This window comes from Mizuhopecten yessoensis, unplaced genomic scaffold (genome assembly GCF_002113885.1).
Source record: "Mizuhopecten yessoensis strain PY_sf001 unplaced genomic scaffold, ASM211388v2 scaffold10315, whole genome shotgun sequence".
Classification (NCBI taxonomy): Eukaryota; Metazoa; Mollusca; class Bivalvia; order Pectinida; family Pectinidae; genus Mizuhopecten; species Mizuhopecten yessoensis.
Genome location: NW_018408485.1, coordinates 479292 through 501596, shown reverse-complemented (window position 1 = coordinate 501596; position 22305 = coordinate 479292). Strand labels below are relative to the sequence as shown.

Here is a 22305-nt window from a genome sequence, read left to right as displayed (position 1 = left end):
GTGACAAAGATCTGAGGAGCTGTGACATGTACAGATATCTGATGTTTGTTGATAGCAATAAAATAGTATAATGGTATGCATATAGTTTGATCACACGTAAGGAATAATTGAGTGAATAATGCTCCATCCTTGCACAGGATATTCAGATAAATTATTCCTCTAAAGATTTTTAGCAAGGACACAATAAAGAAAAGAACTTAAAGTTTGAACTGTACAATCAAAACTTTATAAATTGAACCCATTTTTTAAGTGACCAAAGCGTGAATGTTGAATACCAAAGTGCCCAGAAGTGCGCTTGTTAACATAATATACTAATTGCCTCAATACCCACTCACACGAGTTTTTTTGTTACTCAAAGAAAGCAAATGTGTGAGATTATGGAGAATATTGCCTTATTGAAATATAATGTGATATTTGTTATGTACAAAATTATGTATTTTTGAAAAACTATTTAAAAAAAACCAATAGGGAAATATTTGTTTTTTAAAAACAGCACCCAGGATTGCCATTGTCAGATTAACATTGACTTACCACAATATCCAGGAGTGCCACACACTGTTGACATCAGCACATCATTGTCCACAATCTTTGACAACCCAAAGTCAGCTGTCAAAAACAATTACAGGTAACGGTAGTCATTAAATGATTTATGACACTGAAAAACCTCCTAATATAATATCAGAACAGAAACAGGTGCTGTCAATTTGAAATTCATTACAAATAATCCTATAATTTAAGACAGCTACAGAATAGTTATATATGTAACACTTTTTCAATTTGACCAGTAATACTTTTTCAAAAAGCAGTGGAATATAAATTCAAAGTATACATAATACATACCTTGCAAACCTTTTCAGCAAAGTGTAGCAATAATATAAGACTCTATCATGTCCAGGGGTGTAGGATAAGGAAATTCCACCTCGAGGTTTTCAAATTTGGTAAAACCCGAGGCTATGCCGAGGGTCTTGCCAAATTTGAAAATCCCCAGTGTGGAATTTCCCTATCCTACACCCTTGGGCATGATAGAGTATGGATAACCTTTGTTTTCAACATAAGCATTGTTTTAGAAATTGGCCAATATACCGTCTACTTGAGGTTGAATAATTTGTCGTTTTCTATAATTCTCTCATACATTTTCAGTGAATTCTGTTTCCTGTTTCATCTTTACACTTTGTTGTGCCTCTGAAAAGGAAGCCAATTTTGCATATCAAAGCTGTTTGTTGATGACATGTCAGACACCAGCGTTCAAATGCATGTAGAATGTACAACACCTGGCCCATATTCAATGTGTCACATAACGTTTCCTGCAAGCCAAAAAGAATTATGATTCCTGTAGTCCAGTATCATAATTTGCCTTTTGTCAATGAAGACCGCTAGCATACCATATGTAAATAGAAGTTACATTGGTTGTTAACAAACTGTCTCCCAAGAAATGATCCTGTGGTATGTACTAACAAGAGGCCCGATGGGCCTAAACGGTCACCCGAGTAAATTCTGAAGTACTCAAACTGTAGCATGCTCTTTTTTTTTTTAATTGGCACATTATGGGTTACTTTCCAACAACCCAGGTTGAGTATAAAATGGTCTGGTTAGATTTGTTGTAGCATTCAAGTGAGGTTGCACTATAAAGCATGGTCCCACTACAAACAGAACACAAGACATCTCCAACACACACGCAGGCATACACACATAGGGAGGTATTAGCCAGGTGGCATAGGACTAGTAGTTACACTAATACACAAGACATCTCCAACACACACGCAGGCATACACACATAGGGAGATATTAGCTAGGTAGTATAGGACTAGTAGTTAGCGTCTGACAAAGCAGCTCCTGCAATTCCTCAAAATTGTATTGATTCATGAATATGCTAATTGTATTGATGGTATAAATTGTATATCTATGTCTTGTGAGGCGCTTTAGAGCAACTTTAATTATTCTAGCTAGATAAGGGCGCTATTAAATAAATCAAATGTTTTTTGGTTTTTTTAGAGGACATACACCCATACTAACTTGGAGACCAGGCATACACATGCTGTATACTGTAAAATCATAAATTTTCGTGGGACATTAAATTTCCTTTATTTCGTGAATAATAAAAATCCACGAAATTAAAACCCCACGAAAACATAAATTTGGTATTATATAGATAGAGGAAAATCAGAAATCAGCGAAATATAATGTCCTTGAAACAGGCTAGTATATGAATACCCTGAAATGTTAACCCCACGAAAATAAAATGATTCTACAGTAGATAAATTAGATGATACATTTAATGGATTATGTACAGACGAAGTTGTAAATGTCCTAGCCAGTCACAAGCCAGGGTGGCCATCTGGAATTTTACAATCAGCATGAAAAGTGACAAACTTGGTCGAAACCTCATATATAAGGAAGATATTAGAAATCAATCAGTGTAGCCTTTCTGGAGAAGAAGTCAAAAACATCCCAGTCAATGAGAGATCAGGGTGACCGTCTTGGATTTTCTGATCGGCACAAAAAGTAAGAACACTTGTTCGGAACCTCATAAGGAAGATTTGTACAAATAAAGAAGTGAATTGCTGTAGATAATCTTGAGAAGTCGAAATTTCTCGTCTTAGCAAATCAGAGGCCTCAGGATCTGCCATCTTGTAATCTCCAATTTGGCAGTAACACTGCCAGTTACTGTCTGATTGTCCGAGATCTTATTGATATAAAGCAGCATAGCAAATTTTATAGAAATCCATTCACTTTTACTCAAGTTATTGTGCTCACAAGATAAAAGTTAACACACGACGACAGACACACACGGATGGCAATAGGTCACCATGACCTATGGTCAGGTGACCTAAAAATAGATTGGATGTAAATGACCATACATACCAATTTTAAGGGGCGAGTCATCTTTGCTGCTCTCATATAACAGATTTTCAGGCTAAATTGTGGGAAAAAAATAATAAGTACTGAAATGGAATCTAAAACATTCATTAACCTAAATGATAGGGTCTGTATTAAACAAACATCCACCTGTGTTGTATTAGCAGTAATGTGTTGTATTAGCAGTAATGTGATATATATACATTTCTTAGATCCCTACTAGACCGTGACCTGGAGCTTACACGTACAGACTCACAGAGGAATTATAGTGACCTTTCCGGGTCATGCTATTGTTCGTGACGTCATTTTATGACCTTTTGGGGTCAGTCAGGGTCATTGACATCATTAACAATTGTCATCCGGGCTTCATATGCAAATATTTACATTCTGTATGCTTAGACCCATTGACAAAAATTACATTCATAAATGCATAACACAGGTGTTCATAGAATCTCAGCACGTGGGAACTGATAGTAACCTGATCACACTGCGTAGTTATACACTACAAAAACTACTCACTCGGAACGACCGAACTAGATGCTTAATTCTTACATCTTAAAATATTATTGAACTGTGCTTTGTGAAATATCCACGTATTCACGTGTCCTGTTCTACAAATAAACATTGAATATGGAACTACATTTTGTTGTGTTATTGTTGTTGACGGTTGCTAAGATCTCTCACGATAGTGTCACATTTCCCCGCGAAAAAACACTGTTCTCGCCACTGCGTTGCACCCGTGTATAAGCAGGAACAAACCCTGTTTATTTGTTTTATTCGTTGTTATATCGATCCACTGAAAGGATTCGTCAATGTAAATATAAGGAATGATATTTATTTTTTCAACATTTATGAGGTCATAACAACAATGGGTTTTTGGACATATTTTACATGAATCGCTAACGCGATTCATTCAATATGTCCATAAACCCATTGTTGTTATGACCTCATAAATGTTGAAAAAATAAAAATCATTCCTTAAATGAGAAATGTGCGGACAGTTCACAACTTTACTAGAAGAGCAGCTGTTTTTACGGGTTTCAGGTGATAAGCAAGAAATAGAATCCATCCCTGATGTGAGGTATGGATAAGATTTAATTCAAACCCTCGGGAAAAAATATTGAGCAGAAGACCCTAGGGATATCCTTGGGTTTGCATTACTTTATCCATACCTCACATTAATTACCTCACATCAGGGATGGATTCTTTTAGTATATAGTTCTATTTATTTAACATCCGCAGTTTTTGTCATTTTAAGTTTAAGATTGAAAGACATATATATCAGGGTGAAGAATATTCTTTATCTATAATTTGTGTAGCAGGTTAACATATAAAAGGCGTCATTATATTGAGGACGTTTAATGCTTACCTTCATGTCTCTGTGAACAACTTCATTATCATGTATATACTACAAAATACAACAACAATTATCACATACATTTGTATTACAGAATATACATAAAAAAGTTATCTTTCCGATGAATTAACAAAAATACACTTAAATTTAAGTATTTTATAAAAAAAAAAAATCAATTAATTAAGATATTGATTCATACTATAAGTAATATTTCACTTTGATAATTGCAGGTCTATTTATTGACTAAGACTTGAATGTTGAGTGAAAGTTCAGTTTGTGAATTAAAGATTTTGCTGTGAAAAAGAGAGGTCACATAATAATTTTTAAACCACATTTACGAGAAAACCTGGCAGGCTACAGGAAATATGCATACCGATACATAAGCTACTGATTTGCTATTTGGTATTAAAATTACATTTCATATGTTTTACCCATTCCACATAAACATATAACTTAACCTTTTATTCAGTTCACTGGGTTTTTTTCAAATTCTATAATTATCGTAATACCTTTAAAGCATTGAGGATGTCGTGCATTGCTTCAGCAGCATCCTTCTCTGAGTACGATCCTCTGGCCACAATTCTGTCAATGGAATTTAAATGCTCAATTCAGAGAGAGAAATAGATACCCAACTACATTACTACCCGGTATACATCACTATGAATACTCTAGAAGTCCTTAATTAAACAGTGTGTCAATATCAACTTGCTACTGACACAGTGTATGATTTTATAAACTCACTTATAGATTTACTAGGACAGTGTGCCACTTAATCAACTCACTTGATGGAGGTACTAACACAGTGTTATATCATCAAGTGTAGCATTATCAACTTACTAAATGTTGTAATCTAACAGTGCATCACCTTCTACACACTAGATGTAGCACTAATGTAGTGTAGCATTATCAACTCACTATTAATACATCAATCACTGTCAGTGCCCTATAAATACACATTTAACTGATTGGTGGTAAGTCCAACATACTTGATCTTGATCTGTTTGTCCAGTCAACTTACCTCACCTGTCCCTGTCAACTTACCTCACCTGTCCCAGTCAACTCACCTCAACTGTCCCTGGAGTCAACTTACCTCACCTGTCCCAGTTAACTTTCATCACCTGTCCCAGTCCACTTACCTCACCTGTCCCAGTCAACTTTCCTAACCTGTCCCAGTCAACTTACTGCACTTGTCCCAGTAAACTCACCTCAACTGTCCCTGGAGTCAACTTACCTCACCTGTCCTAGTTAACTTTCATCACCTGTCCCAGTCCACTTACCTCACCTGTCCCAGACAACTTTCCTAACATGTCCCAGTCAACTTTCATCACCCGCCCCAGTCAAGTCACCTCACCTGTCCCAGTCAACTTTCCTAACCTGTCCGAGTCAACTTTCATCACCTGCCCCAGTCAAGTCACCTCACCTGTCCCAGTAAACCTACTTTCCCTTTACCAGTCAACTTACCTCACCTGTCCCAGTCAACTTTCCTCACCTGTCCCTGTCAACTTTCCTCACCTACCCCAGTCAACTTTCCTCCCCTGTCCCTGTCAACTTTCCTCCCCTACCCCAGTCAACTTTCCTCACCTGTCCCACTTAGCTTACCTCACCAGTCCCACTTAGCTTACCTCATTAGTCCCACTTAGCTTACCTCATTAGCCCCAGTCAACTTACCTCACCAGTCCCACTTAGCTTACCTCATTAGTCCCACTTAGCTTACCTCATTAGCCCCAGTCAACTTACCTCACCAGTCCCACTTAGCTTACCTCATTAGTCCCACTTAGCTTACCTCATTAGTCCCACTTAGCTTACCTAATTAGTCCCAGTCAACTTACCTCACCAGTCCCAGTCAACTTACCTCACCAGTCCCACTTAGCTTACCTCATTAGTCCCACTTAGCTTACCTCATTAGTCCCAGTCAACTTACCTCACCAGTCCCAGTCAACTTACCTCACCAGTCCCAGTCAACTTACCTCACCTGTCCCAGTCAATGTACCTCACCTGTCCCAGTCAATTTATCTAACCTGTACCAGTGAACTTGACGCACCTGTACCATTTATCTAACCTGTACCAGTGAACTTGATGTACCTGTACCATTTATCTAACCTGTACCAGTGAACTTGATGTACCTGTACCATTTATCTAACCTGTACCAGTGAATTTGATGCACCTGTACCATTTATCTAACCTGTACCAGTGAACTTGACATACCTGTACCATTTATCCAACCTCACTTGCACCAGTCAACTTACCTTTCAAATAGTTCTCCCCCTGTCACAAGTTCCAGTACCAGGTAAATCTTTTCAGGGGTCTCATAGATTTCTTTTAAAGCAATCTGAAAAATAACATTGAATAAAGTTTCAAATAAAAAAGTGTTTTTTTTTAATTAGAAATTTGGGACGTGTTATATATGCACAGAAAGCGTCGATCAATAGGTGATTATTATTTTTTTGCAATATTATATGTTTAAATCGAAGCATCAATAATGAGAATTGAGGAAGTGACTGTAACTTCATCAAATATATTTAAGGAATGACCAAGATTTTGTTTTGGTATATACGGTATATACCGAAAAAAAATTGTGCACTTTGCATGCGGTTTATGCAAAAAAGTGCACAATTCTTTTCCATATATACAGTATATACCAAAACAAAATCTTGGGCATTCTTTATAATTTAATTTTAAAAAAGTTGACAAACACGTAAATGCACACTTAAAGATTTATTTAATTTTTACGTAAACTAAACAATTGTGATAAAAAAAAGCTGCGTTGTAATTTTGCATTCTGAAGTGTAAAAAGTAGTTCCGTCATCAGTTGTTTTTCTTTTTAGGTATATACGATATATACCAAAAACAATATTATGGGGGAGATAGGCAAAATTAAATTATATATATATATGCAGTTTTGCACATATTCCACCAATCTTAAAGTTTTGAAATTTTGTTAAATCCTGTATATAAGTAGAAAACCTTTAATAATGACAGCCAGGCTTAGGCTTTGATTCCCCAATCAGACATCAAAAGGTCTGGGGTCACCTGCCTGACCATATAAATATGTTTTCTTAGGGAACTCCAGTTTCCTCCCATATAAAGACCTCCTGTTCTACCATCTGGGCCAACAGGAGTGATTAATATAAGTTGGTAACTAACTAAATATTTCATGATTGTTGTAAAATAAATAAAGTTCACTACTATTACTATTATATAATGTAACTATTACCCTATCAGTAAACACCTATCACCATATCATTATCAACTATTACCCAATTATTATACGTCTATTACCACATCATTGTACATGTATTACGTATATATAAATACCTAATCATTATACAACTATTACGTATATATAAATACCTAATCATTATACAACTATTACCTAATCATAACAAATATTACCCAGTCATTATACAAATATTACCCAGTCATTATACAAATATTACCCAGTCAGTTTATAACTACTACCCAATTATTATACATATATTACCACATCATTATACATCTATTACGTATATATATAAATACTTAATCATTATACAACTATTACCTAATCATAACAAATATTACCCAGTCAGTTTATAACTACTACCCAATTATTATACAATAATTACCAAATCATTAACCTATTACCCAATAATTATACATCTATTACCAAATCATTATACAATTATTACCCTATCATTATGCATCTATTACCAAAACAATTTATACATCTATAACCTAATCATTAACCTATTACCCAACCATTATACATCTATAACTACTACCCAATTATTATACAATTATTACCAAATCATTAACCTATTACCCAATAATTATACATCTATTACCAAATCATTATACAATTATTACCCTATCATTATGCATCTATTACCAAAACAATTTATACATCTTTTACCTAATCATTAACCTATTACCCAACCATTATACATCTATTATATAATCATTATGCATCTATTACCCAAACATTATGCATCTATTGCCTAATCATTAACCTATTACCCAATAATTATGCATCTATTATCAAATCATTATACAATTATTACCCAATCATTATGAATCTTTTACCCAAACATTATACATCTATTACCTAATCACTAACCTATTACCCAACCATTATACATCTATTACCCTGTCATTATACAAATATAACCCAGTCAGTTTATAACTACTACTCAATTATTATACAATTATTACCAAATCATTAACATATTACCCAATAATTATACATCTATTACCCAATCATTATACATGNTACCCAAACATTATACATCTATTACCTAATCATTAACCTATTACCCGATCATTATACATGTACAACTATTACCCAATCAGTTTATAACTATTACCCTATTATTATACAACTAATACCCAATCATTATACAACTATTACCAAGTTGTTATGCATTGCACAACAATAAAACTATATAACAGGACACTAGTCATATATTGATATTGATGTTACTTACCACATTTGAATGTCGTAGTCTGAACAAAATACCTGCTTCTGTAATGATCACTTTTCTCTCAACCTTTAAGAAATATTGGAAAATGTATATTATATAATATGATACTGATGTGGAATTAAATATAATGATAAAATGTTCCAATTGCAAGTTTTACGGATTGAAGAAATCAACACATCTTAATCATGTCCTACTTTAATTAAGCAATTAAAATATCATAATTCTTGTGAAAATGGCATTTGTAGCACAATGAATAAAAAATCACTAGAAATAAGGTATTTGAGTAATATATGCATTACATGGTTTAGTAAAGAAAACAGTTTTTAATGTTGAAGAATACCAATAAAAAATACAGATTTTTTTCTTTACTGTAGTAATTATGTGCACCAGCTGCATTATAACATTTTGAGATGTAAAAAGGATTTATACTAAACTGCAGTCCAACTGTTTAGGACATTTTCAATGACATCAGTGATAATTATAATTATTGAGTACACTGACTGACTTAAGAATGTTGACTGCTAATGCAGTACTTACAAAATTGGAAATAATGAAAAATATCACCATAGCAAACACTCAGGTTTAAAATCATTTGGTTTTATCTGCCAATTGCATCTGTATATATGTGTACGTGAGAGAGAATTAATGTCCCAAACCTAGGTCCTATATATATAGCATTAGATATTGTATGTGTATATCACTGGATAAACATTCAAAAATATGTCCTTACTAAACAAATCGCAGGTTAATTTCCAATAACAACCATTCATACATAATTGTAAGATACCTGTTTGGCGATGATCTTTACAGCCCAGGCCTTTTTGCTCCCTATGTGTTCACACTTATATACCACAGATGTAGCACCTCTGAAAACAACAAACAATTGCATCACCATGAAAATGAAAATATAAGTTTCTAAATTAGGATTGTTTTTAGCTCATTTTTAATCTGCATTAATTTATCCCAATTATTAATTCACATTAATGTGAATAAACTATTATAAACTTGCGAGCTCAAATTAAAGTCATAACTGAATGATTCATGATGTAGTACGGTCTTGAATTTTGGTCACTTCATATGTTATTTATATAAGGGAGATTACTCCAACAGGAAAACAATCTAAGCAGAGCTCTTCTTCATTATCAGAATCACTATAAGTGCAGTGGTATCCTTTACCTTAAATATTAGTGCATTTTTACCCAATTCGACTCAATTTTATTTGGTAAAACAAGTTATAAAAATAAATCTATAACAATATGAAATTATCGTTATCAGGTATAATATATATTTGCATACATTTTTTGCAATTAATTCCATAAGAAATTGGTTCAGTAAGATTGCAAATGGTGCATCAGGGGAGATAATTGATACAAAGTGTAGTAGATATATATATATATAATAAAATACTTTATAAATTGGCATATTATCCACCCAAAGTCAAGTTTGCAAATGAAAGTATTTATATACATTAGTATAGAATTAAATTCAACGCAAATCTTACTAATGCAATGGAAATGGGAAATCGGAAGTGAAACCAATGTAAATAATCTCGTAACTACGGCAAGCACGGGAACCTGTCCATGAGCCAATTACCTGCCCAGCTCCGTCCCGATTATATAGTTGTCCTCAAATTTCTGATCTCTTATGCTTTCCTTGATCCAGAAGTCTTGTTGCTGCCCTTTACTCGTCATGGTTACACCAGGTGTGTGATCGTTAGCCCACCCGAAACAAATGCTTGTGTCCACTTAATCGATTGTTGTTGTCACGTGACTTGGTTTGGATTTATAAGGAAGCAGGAACTTTAAAAATGTGTTCAAACAATGCATTATAAATGCATTAGATATGAAGAATTAATAAAGTTATATTGAACATGCATATTCATATTTTAATGTGAATGAACAAATTATAACCAAACCCAAACTCATTATAAAAAAAATCCGGAATTTGTTTCTTATGGTGGTAGGTAAATCTTGTACCCCGTTCCAGGACCCGGACTAAAACCCGTACCAGGAATATAAAGATATTTTAATATCTCATTAACGCGATCGTTTATATATATATTTTTTTAAATTATACAATAATTTTAAACATTATTTTCTAAATGTGACAGTTACAAAAATGTTTATTTATCATCTAATAATTTAGAAATCGACGATAATGTGTATTTCAAGGGGGTAAAACTTATACGCCCCATTCAACCTTTACGGTAATCACGGGTTTTCACATATAATTAGAAATTTAGGGGTAAATAACATGTTATTTTCAGATAAATAGAAGAAAATACCTTTCTGTTTATAATTATATAAGTTTCGTTGAAATAAACGACACATTGCACATGAAATTCTGACTTTGTTGTGATCGCGGTTGTTTTGTTAACTCCCGTACCCGTGCTAAGGGGACATCACTCTGTCAAGCTGTCGTTATCAGCTATTTAGTAGAGTTCCCATAATGGGGTCAGGTGACCATTTTCCCCGGACCAAGGTTTGAAAGTAGATTTTGGTCAATTTGAGAGTGCTGATTAAAATAAGCTGGGGTGAACCTCTTGAAAATGTGGGCTAAATAAGTAGGACGCGAAAATTCAAAATGGCCGCCACCCGGCGTCCGGAGGCCAATAACATAAAAATAAATATCTTTGCTTCTATATAGATGTCCGTTTTATATGATTTTTGGGTTTAAATATATGTTTTGAGGGTCAGGGATTGCATTTATTAGCACAATCAATCGATAAAAGTAAGTTTTAGAACGAAACATGTTTTTTAATTATTTTGCTGCCAAAAAACAGGATAACCGCCAACAGACTGCAAAGGAAAAGACCAGGGAGACACCCTTAATGGTTTGGATGCAAAGGTTTCATTTTTAACCATTGTAAACTAGATAAAACAACCCTTGTATGAACTATCTGGTCTATGATTTTGTTCATTTCGTGTCTAACGTCCTCGCAACGGTCAGAATCATATGATTGATTTGGTTTGGTTTTAATTTGTTTAACGTCCTAATAACAGCTAAGGTCATCTATACAGACACGGATAAACCAGTTGTTGCCATTCCCCTAAATACTGGACGTTAAGCAGGGAATAACAACTACATAGTTTAAGGACTTTGGTATGTAACGGCCTGTGGATAACCAAAATAAATCTGCTTCCCAATTAGAACACTTTTGGGTTTTTTCTCGCTTCTTATCTTTCTTGTCTTCATTCTTTTCAACTACTTGTTGTTTGTGGCGTCGATTCCCTAGACACCCGTCCTCATATGATCCATTGGGGATTTGCTTTTGTGCTCTCTATCTGGGGACATAAAAGCGACCAAAATCAATCTGCTACACCCATTGCAATATTATATATCTGTATTATATTTCTTTCTTCTTCTAACTACCTTCTATTTTCTAGCGCCTTGCTTGGCAACACCTCACTTTTGGCTTTAATGTTGATCGCTCAACCATGTGAAGAAGGCAATGGGGTCTGTCCCAAGGCCGTGACATACCAAAATCATTAGCAAGAGGTCCAAGGGCCTTAGCGGTCACCTGAGTTATATCATAGGTAGTGGTAGCTTTATTTTATTGTTTAGATGTGATGTGGAAATCAACATGTAAAATAAGTGAAATACAATACTTTTAAAATATTGGTAAATGTTCCATTTGGGGCCCCGCCCTAGCCCCTGGGGATTGGGCAGGAATTCCAATTTTACAATGTAATACCTTCATCCACTAAAGGTGGTTCTGACCAAGTTTGAATAATTTCCTACAGACAATTGTCAAAATATACACAAAAGTGTTATTTCCAAATATACACTATAGTAAACTTTACCCCCTTCCACGGGGAGAAGGGATGGCCCGGGGTCCTGAAATTTACAATTTAAATAAAGCCACCGATGATCTTTCCATCCATTCAGAGAAAATAACTGTAGTACCTCTTAGTCTGGAGAAGAAGATTTTTGAAATATTGGTTCATTTTCCCTTTGGGGCACTGCCCTGGCCCCTAGGGTTGGGGTAGGAATCCCAATTTTATATTTTAAAACTATCTTCCTCCAAGGATAATTATCACCAGTTAAAAATAATTTCCTACAGAAAATTGTCAAAATATACCCAAAAGTGTTGTTTCCCTATATAAACTATAGTAAACTTTACCCCTTCCCCAAGGGAGAACGGAAAGTTCGGGGGTCTTGAAATTTTAAATTTAAATAAAGTCACTGATTATCTTTCCATCCATCCAGAAAAAATGACTGTAGTACCTCCAATCCTGGAGAAAAAGATTTTTGAAATATTGGTTAATTTTCCCTTTTGGGCCCCGTCCTGGACCCTAGGGTTGGGGTAGGAATCCCAATTTTACCATTTAAAACCATCTTCCTCCAAGGATAATTATCACCAAGTAAGAATAATTTCCTTAAGAAAATTGTCAAAATATACCCAAAAGTGTTGTTTCCCTATATAAACGATAGTAAACTTTACCCCCTCCCCAAGGGAGAACGGATAGCTCGGGGGTCTTGAAATTTATAATTTAAATAAAGCCCCTGATGATCTTTCCAACCATGCAGAGAAAATGGCTGTAGTACCTCTGAGTCTGGAGAAGAAGATTTTTAAAATATTGCTCAATTTTCCCTTTGGGGCCCCACCCTGGCCCCAGGGGTTGGGATAGGAATCCCAATTTTACAATTGTGTAGCCTCATCTACCAAGGATGATTCTGACCAAGTTTGAAAATATTCCATCCACTGGTTCTTGAGAAGAAGTTGAAAATGTAAAAAGTTTAAGCACGACGGACGCCAGACGACGACGGACGGAAAGTGATCGTGACCTAAAAATGTAGTTGTTATTCCCTACCTAACGCTTAGCACTTAGGGGAATGGTAACAACTGCTTTACCCTTTGTCAGTATAATGTGATCGGATGGAATGCTGTACTGGGTGCCTTCGGCATGGTATTTCAGTGAGATCGGCATCAGATCCGCGCTATCACAAGAAGGCAAGTCAACCAACATACCCAGTCTCCGGCACTTATACACACATGCACGCTTACACAACACACATGAAGGCACGTCCTGAAATGACCTAAGCTGTTAATAGGACGTTAAACACATTAAAACCAAACCATACCAATCATATGATTCTTGCTGTTGCGAGGACGTTAAAACACGAAATGAACAAAGTTATTGACCAGACATTTCCATGGTTAAAGATGAAACCTTTGCATCCAAACCCTTAAGGGTTTCTCCTTGGTCTTTTCCTTTGCAGTCTGCTGGCGGTTATCCTGGTTTTTGGCAGCAAAATAATAATAATAAAAAAATCGTTCTAAAACTTACTTTTATCAGAGACATATAAATGCAATCCCGGACATTCAAAACATATATTTAGACCCAAAAAACATATAAAACGGACATGTAGAAGCAAATATATGTATTTTTATTATATACTTGCGGCCATTTTGCATTATCGCGTCTGACCGCGTTAGCCCACATTTTCACGAGGTTCACCCCAGCTCATTTTAATCAGCACCCTCAAATTAATCAAAATCAACCTTCAAACCTTGGTCCGGGAAAAATGGTCACGGGACCCCATCGTGGGAACTCTACTAATTCTGTTAGAATGTTACCAGGCTCTGCGACGCGGACGCAGCTCTAGATAATTTGTGAACTATTATTTATCTTATATATATATGTAGAACTGCGTCCGCGTCGCAGAGCCTGGTAACATTCTAATAGAATGGCTAAGAATTTTACTTGATAACGATCGCGCGAGCTTGACAGAGTGATGTCCTCGCCCGCGATCACAACAAACTCAGAATTTCATGTGAAATATGTCGTTTATTTCAACGAAACTTACATAATTATAAACAGTAAGGTATTTTTTCTTCTATATATATCTGAAATAATATGTTAATTTTCCCTCAATTTCTAATTATATGTGAAAAACTGTAAATTTAATAAATTATTAGATGAACATTTTTGTAACTGTCACATTTAGAAAATAATGTTGAAATTATTGTATATAATTTTATAAAAAACAACAGCCATAAAAGATCACGTTAATGAGATATTAAAATATCTTTATATTCCTGGTACGGGGTTTTAGTCCGGGTCCTGGAACGGGGTACAAGATTACCTACCACCGTTTCTTATTTTAGTAAATATGATTTACTTCCGGAAGAAAAAACTCTGAAAAGGTACAGGTGCCCAGAAGGATAAAATGATAAAGCCAATGGAATATATTGAAAATGTGCTGTATAATAACACGTGCACTTCAAAAAAAAAATGCACATATTTTTGTTATATGAACATTGGCTATGTTGATATAGCTTTTAGCAAATGTTTTACTATTTTGTGCATGGTTTGCACCACAGGTGCTCGGGTCTGGAATATATGTGATATATAATCGCACCCACTATATATCGCATCCCCTTTAACTAATAAATCATAATTTATTAGTTTAAGGCGATTATATATCACATATATTCCAGAACCCGAGCACCTGTGGTTTGCACCGCTGAGTGGCGCATGATTACGTAGTCACGTGGTTTGAATGCCGATCAGTACATCATCATATCAACGGTGTTCTGTATTTTCTACCTATGTACACTTTTTTTTATTGTCATTAATCATATTGTTTGATAATGAAAATTAACTGAATAATGATGTGCATAGCGCACTTGTTTAAAACGATAAACTTAACAGTTAAATCCTGGGTGTTACCAGTTTTGACGGATTGCAGTTGTAATCAGAAACCAAACCCACTGTGGAAACATGCCATGAACGGACCAAGAAAAGCAGCCAAAGCAATCATCAAAGCCAGAATACTGACGGGCACATACACACTACAAACAAATAGGTCAAAATTCAACCAACACAATATCTCTCCCAACTGCCCACTTTGCAAAGAGGAAGCTGAAACTAGAGAACATTTTATTCCCTACTGCACTTCTCTCCAACATGGGCGACTGTTGAAAAATTTATGATAAAAGAAATTATAGTCCCTTCCACATTAACTGGGGGGCAGTACATTTTTCAGTGGTCATGACTTCGATTTGGATCGAACTGTCTGTGATTTAGAAAATGTGATGATTTTTTTTTCAGATATTCTATTATAAGTATTGAACTGTTTGCACATTATGTTGTTTGCTTACAAAGCTGTGACATTCAAAAAGATCATAAACTGGTAGCATTTGAAGTGAGTAATTTTGTGAATGAGCACAGGGGTTCGTTACAAATGTCTGAAATGTTTATGTGTGTTGTGACTCATATCAGTAGGTCTGTAACATATGTGTCAGTAGGTCTATAGAATATGTGTAGTTCAGACATTTGTAACGAACCCCTGTTGAATAGGGCAGTGTAACAGACGATATTTCTGATAAATTGTGTGAGTGTTAAAATTGTTTCCATTGCCGGCATTGGTGATTTCAACCAATGTGCATTTTGTATGATATTGCAGACCTTGGTCTTGTTTTTGTTGTAATAAAAGGTTGTTTTTTTATATTTTCTTCGGACATAAATTTACAATAACATTATCAAGTCTCACAATGCCCAGCGATATTTCAACACCCTTCATGTTTATTAACATGGGATATTGTAGTTCCGGTCAGTGTTGCATTAATACGCTAAGAATTGTGTCTCGTGCTGCATGGTAATTAAAGTCCCATCAATGACACAGCTTTCAAAGAGGCTATATAGTGACAATGCCATGCAAATGTAAATATGGCCAGGGTGTTTTCTTTGAGGTGCGAGTTTTGTGTATTTCTTTGGGAAACATGTCAGGTTTTAACTAGGGTTGAAGAATTAAATATATAATGTTTTATTCTGTTTTATATATTACAAACATTGTCATGTTATATGTAATTCAAATGTGCTGAAGCATTGTGTTAAATGCTGTGGAAATATTTCTTCCCAAAATTATTTGGGCCACCAATATGTCATTTGGGCCAGTGCTTCAAATTTATTAATGCCCCAAATATTAAACTCACTTTGAAGGTTGGCTTTCATACACATCAGTATTAAGTTTAGATCAAAAGTTACCTCAAGGTGCATTTACTGTTAACATGCCTCGATCAAACAGATTAGAGGAAAGAAGAGAAAAGTTCTAAGAACTAAAGAACTAATGAAGATGGTACAATGGTGGGTGCCAAGATCCCTCTGGGATCTCTCGTAGAATTATCATTTAGTATTCTCATTGATTTATTCTTAAATATTTTTAGGATTTAAGTGGTGACATTTGGACGTGGCAAAAGTAATGGATGAATTAACAGCACAGCTAGCTGCAGACTTCTCTGTAAGCAGCGATCCAAATAGCATTGCAGCACAACACCCAAGATTTACCCAGTACAAGTCTCGTGGTGATGGCCCGGACCAGAATACACGCAGATCAAGAATTCTCAAGGCACAGAAGAGGTAGGATTAGGCCCCAAAAAATGTGTTTTCTGTAGCTTGTTTGAAAAATTGAGGGAGGCTATTTCTTAAAATAATTTTGTATGTTTTTTTAGCTCACATGCCCGAAGGGCAAAGGGGTCAAATGTCTTAAAATAATAATATGATGTCTTTGAACAACTCTTCTCAATAACCTAAAGGCCCAGGACCCTTGACCCACTTTCAAGGTCACGGGGGTCAAATGTCTTAAAATCTTCAAACGACTTCTCATTAACCAAAAGGCCCATGGTACTGATATTGGGTCTGTAGCATGCTAGGATGAAGGGCTACGAAGTTTGTTCAAATGAATGACCTTGACCCACTTTCAAGGTCACAGGGATCAAATGTCGTAAAATCTTCAAACGACTTCTCAATAACCAAAAGGCACAGGGTACTGAAATTGGGCATGTATCATGCTGTTATGAAGGACAACCAAGTTTGTTCAAATGAATGATCTTGACCCACTTTCAAGGTCACAGGGGTCAAATATGTCAAAATCTTCAAACAACTTCTCAATAACCAAAAGGCCCAGGTTACTGATATTGGGCCTGTAGCATGCTGGGATGAAGGGCTACCACGTTTGTCCAATTGAATGACCTTGACCACATTTGACCCCTGTCACCTTGAAAGTGTTCAAGGTGACAGGGGTCAAATGTTGTAAAATCTTCAAACGACTTCTCAATAACCAAAAGGCCCAGGGTACTGATATTGGGCCTGTAGCATGCTGGGATGAAGGACTGCCAAGTTCGTTAAAATGAATGACCTTGACCTTATTTCAAGGTCATAGGGGTCAAATGTCTTTAAATCTTCAAATGACTTCTTCTCAGTAACCAAAAAGCCCAGGGTTCTGATATTGGGTCTGTTGCATACTAGGATGAAGGACTACCAAGTTTGTTCAAATAATGACCTTGACTTTTAATCAAAGTCACAGGGGTCAAATATGTTAAAAACCTGTAATACAACTTATTCTGAATAACCAAAATGCCTAGGATGATGATCATAGTTGGCCAGTAGCATGCTGGAATAAAGGACTACCGAGTTTGTCCAAATAAAAAACCTTTTTAACAACTTCTTCTGAATAACCAGGTATAAGGTGATGATATTTTGCCAGTTACATGCTGTGATGAAGGGCTACCAAGTTTGTTCAAATGAATGACCTTGACTTACATATATTTAAGGTCACAAGGTTTGAATTTGTTAAAAAACCTTAAAAAGAACTTCTTCTGAATAACCAAGAGGCCTAGGGTGATGATATTTGGCTAGAAGCATGCTTGGATGAAGGGCTACAAAGTTTGTTCAAATGAATGACCTTCATCTTTTTTCAAAGTCACAGGGTTCAAATGTGTTAAACCTTTAAACAACTTCTTCTGAATAACCAAGACGCCTAGGATAATGCCAGTAACATGCTGGGATGAAGGACTAGCAAGTTTGTTCAAATGAATGACCTTGACATATATTCAAGGTCACATGGTCAAATATGTTTAAAACCTTTAAACGACTTCTTCCTAATAAGCAAAAGGTCAAGGGTGATGATATTTGGCCATAAACATGCTGGGATGAAGGACTACCAAGTGAATGACCTTTGCTCATTTTCAAGGTCACTGTGCTCAATATATGTTTAAATCTTTATATGATTTGTTCTGCTTAACCGAAAGGTCCAGGGTAATGATATTTTGCCAAAAGCATGCTGGGTTGGAAGACTATAAACTCTGTTCAAACTAGTGTCCTTGTTCGACATTCAAGGTCACAGGCGTCATATGATTAAATCTTTTAATAGGTATGATGAATCAAACACTGATATTCTGCCTGTAGCTGTATTTTAGTCCACTTTTAAGATTACAAGTGTTAGATAAATACCAGGTGAGCGATGCAGGCCCAATGGGCCTTTTGTATTCACAGAGGGTCAGATATGTTTCAAACTTTAAAACAACTTCTTCTGAAAAGCCAGAAGGCATAGGGATGCAAGTTTGTTCAAATGAAAGACCTTGACATTCAAGGTGAATGGGCTCAAATATGTTAAAAATCTTTCAACAACTTCTTCTGAATACCCAAAATGCACAGGAAGATGACATGTGGCAAGAAGCATGCTTGGATGAAGGGTCAATTATGTTTGAAATCTTTAAATGACTTCGGAATAACCAGAAGACCTAAGGTGTTGATATTTGGCCAGAAACTCGCTAGGATAAATTGCTTCAAAGTTTGTTCAAATGAATGACTTTGACATATATTCAAGGTCACAGGGGTCAAGTATATTAAAATCTTTTAGTAGCCCTTCATCCAAGCATGCTTCTTGCCATATATCATCTTCCTGTGAATTTTCGTTATTTGGCCAGTAGCATTCTAGGATGAAGGGCTAACAAGTTTGTGAAAATGAATGGCCTTGACCTATATTCAAGGTCGTAGGGATTACGTATGTTCAAAATCTTAAAACCACTTCTTCTGAATAACCATAAGGCCTAGAATGTTGATATCTGGTCAGTAGCATGTTAGGATAAAGAGCAACCAAGTTTGTTTAAATGAATGACTTTCACCCCTATTCAAGGTCACAGGGTCAAATTTGTTTAAAGTCCTCAAACGCCTTTTTCTGAACATGAGGCCCAGGATGTTGATATTTGGTTAGTAGCATGCTTGGATGAAGGGCTATCAAGCTTGTTCATTTGAATGATCTTGACTCACTTTCAAGGTCACATTTGGTCAAATATGTATAAACCTTTAAATGACTTAATTATATATATAATCTCTATAGAAAAGGTCAAGGGTACTGATATTTTGCAAGTTGCATCCTGAGATGAAGGGCTATTAAGTTTGTTTATTGTAATGACCTTGTTCGACTTTCAAGGTCACAGGGGTCAAATATTTTAACATCTTTCAATAGGTTTTTTGAATGATTTACAGTCATGAGTACTGATCTTTTGCCTATAGCTTTACTTTAGATCACTTTTAAGGCTACAAGTGTGAGATTAATACCAGATGAGCGATGCAGGCCCATTGTGCCTCTTGTATAGAAGAGTAATCATGACCTTGACGCACAGTGCTTCTTTGAAAAATTGCTTTTAAATGTCAGTGTCTGTCGTGCATCTTCAAAACGACTGAACTTTTTTTCAACCAAATTTTGCAGAATGGTTTTTCGGTGAAATGTAAACAAAAAACATGAAATGTATATGGATTAAACTCCCCGAGACTTGACGGGTCAGACCAAAAGGGGTCAAGTTGGCTAAACTATCAATAATTTTCTTCTTCAGACCTTGTTATGCTAGAATCCAATTCTTCATGGATATATAGTTCCCTGCTTCTTCAGACCCAGATATGCTTGTATCAAATACTCTTCATTAATACCGTAATGATGTTTTAAATTATTCGATTTCAGACAAAGGTTTGATTATCTTTGCCACATGCGATGTCTATCAGAAGATACCTGGGAAAAGGCTGATGCTGAGTCTGTGGCCTCTAATGACAGCATGGAAGTACAGATGGAGGGTGAGGAGGTGAAACTCAGAAAGCCTGGCAGAAATTTCAAAAATCAGGTATAGTTCTATATAACATGAGTTTTTAAGTAAAATTCAATATACGTGTATTGAAACTGAAGGTATTAAATCTTCTGTAGGTTTAGGGAAAAAATTGTCCACTGTACACTTGCAGCCAGCTCTATGATCTTGAGGTAGAATTGGGGGTTTTCATTTTAATATGTCTATTATCGGGGTTCAAAGATTATTCAGTGATATATGGGGGGACTCATTAGAAATTTTCAATTAATGTTCAGGATTCGCCCAAAAAAATCAATAAAATAACTTATTTTCCACATATTTTCTGCTGTTCCCATAGCTGTACCTATAGCTAGCTAATGTTGAGAGCAATGTGACCTTTTCATAAAGCCCATCTACCAAAGTCCCTCACTCATGTTTGACAAAACTCACTTCATGAGATTGCTTTGATCTGCTTGGCTGATAGCTTCCGTATGATATGTTTTGAAGGAATTGTCAGATTCTGATGAAATTTACCTTGAATTTAATATTTACTTCAGTAGAACCTAGCTTCTGCTTGATTCCTGAACAAATTTAATGAAGCTGCTATGATAATACAGATGACATCATTTCATTCCTTTATCATGGTGTTGGGTGACACATTTACTTGTTTTATTGAAAAGCTCTCCACCTACTTTTATAGATTGTTATTGTTTTATTGAACTGAAGGTGGGCTTTTTCAGAATATATGTTTTATTTTAAGTTAATCATTAAACTTGTCATTTTAGTTAATGATGTCAGAATGGTTAGTCGAGGTACCAGGTGATTTTGCAGAAGAATGGAGTACAGTTATCTGCCCTTGGGGAAAGAGGTGCCTGGTTATTGCTTCAAGGGTAGGTACAACATTAACAGATCTCCTTGAGATTCACAATCAAATCCAACATGTGATTATTGTGTTAATCATCACAATTAGTAAATTTTATAATAATTAACACAATGACCACTAGACATGATATCCCCAGGTGAAAAAAGGGAAATTTCAACCAGTTTCATGATGAAAATCAAAGACTTTTTTTTATTTTACGAAAAGACGAGTTTTTTCAGTGAGCATCATGAATTATATCAATCTCAGATTACTACGCTTTTTGGACCGAATAATTTCTTCACAAAAAACAACACTTTATCTCCTTCTGCGAAAGATCTTAAGATAACGTGTTCATTATTCCATGATATGGTCAATGCTATAATATGGTAAAATATATCTGTGTAAGACAAAAAAATCAAAGAAAATATGTAAAGATCTTTAATTGTGGCGTTTTTAATCAGTGAAAGTTCTGAACTATATTTGGTTCAAATTACTTCGCCTCGTATTCCAATACTCTGAAGTGTGTGAGCTATTATGACCCTTACTCAACAACATGTTCTTTATTATTTACTGCCGTTCTGTACTGATATACCACATCCTTTATTCCATTATTTGAATCCTTCATACACAGCATCCCTGAGTCCCTCGGCACTTTGATTAAATCAAGATATCATGTTTTTATTAAGGGCTCGTCCTGGTTTCATAAGGACTGTTTGACCACCAGAGGAAACAATATTATAACAATGTGTTAGGTTTAATACAAGTCAGCTTAAATTTTAGTAACTGACGAAACACAGTGCAATTTAACAAACCTACAATGATCGGTTATTCGGAGTGAAATGATAATTTGTCTGCAACACTTTTAAATTGTTTGTTTAATGTCATTGTTATCACTTGACTATTGTTTGATCAACCATCTGATCTA

General features: G+C 35.4%; 2 protein-coding genes across 3 annotated transcripts in view; one reads left to right on the top strand and one right to left on the bottom strand.

The window, feature by feature from the left end:
* Nucleotides 1–531: 531 nt before the first annotated feature.
* Nucleotides 532–10469, bottom strand: LOC110460075 (calcium/calmodulin-dependent protein kinase type IV-like; the record flags this gene model as incomplete). Its single annotated transcript, XM_021512781.1, has 8 exons — nucleotides 10267–10469; nucleotides 9461–9539; nucleotides 8677–8739; nucleotides 6460–6542; nucleotides 4723–4795; nucleotides 4226–4264; nucleotides 2863–2914; nucleotides 532–606 (listed from the first exon to the last, which is right to left on the bottom strand). Coding segments are annotated over exons 1-8 (562 nt in total), but the record flags the coding sequence as incomplete, so codon positions are not given.
* A 4297-nt stretch (nucleotides 10470–14766) lies between these two features.
* Nucleotides 14767–22305, top strand: part of LOC110460078 — a 32270-nt gene continuing 24731 nt past the window's right edge. Inside the window, exons 1-4 of one of the 2 annotated variants that reach the window (XM_021512787.1) lie at nucleotides 14767–14824; nucleotides 16847–17039; nucleotides 20422–20578; nucleotides 21304–21408. In XM_021512787.1, the coding sequence (XP_021368462.1) occupies nucleotides 16882–17039; nucleotides 20422–20578; nucleotides 21304–21408 (420 nt within the window). In that variant the 5' untranslated portion in view covers nucleotides 14767–14824; nucleotides 16847–16881. Of the gene's footprint in view, nucleotides 14825–14864; nucleotides 15487–16846; nucleotides 17040–20421; nucleotides 20579–21303; nucleotides 21409–22305 lie in introns of those variants that run through there. The other variant, XM_021512788.1, reaches the window with a different exon arrangement.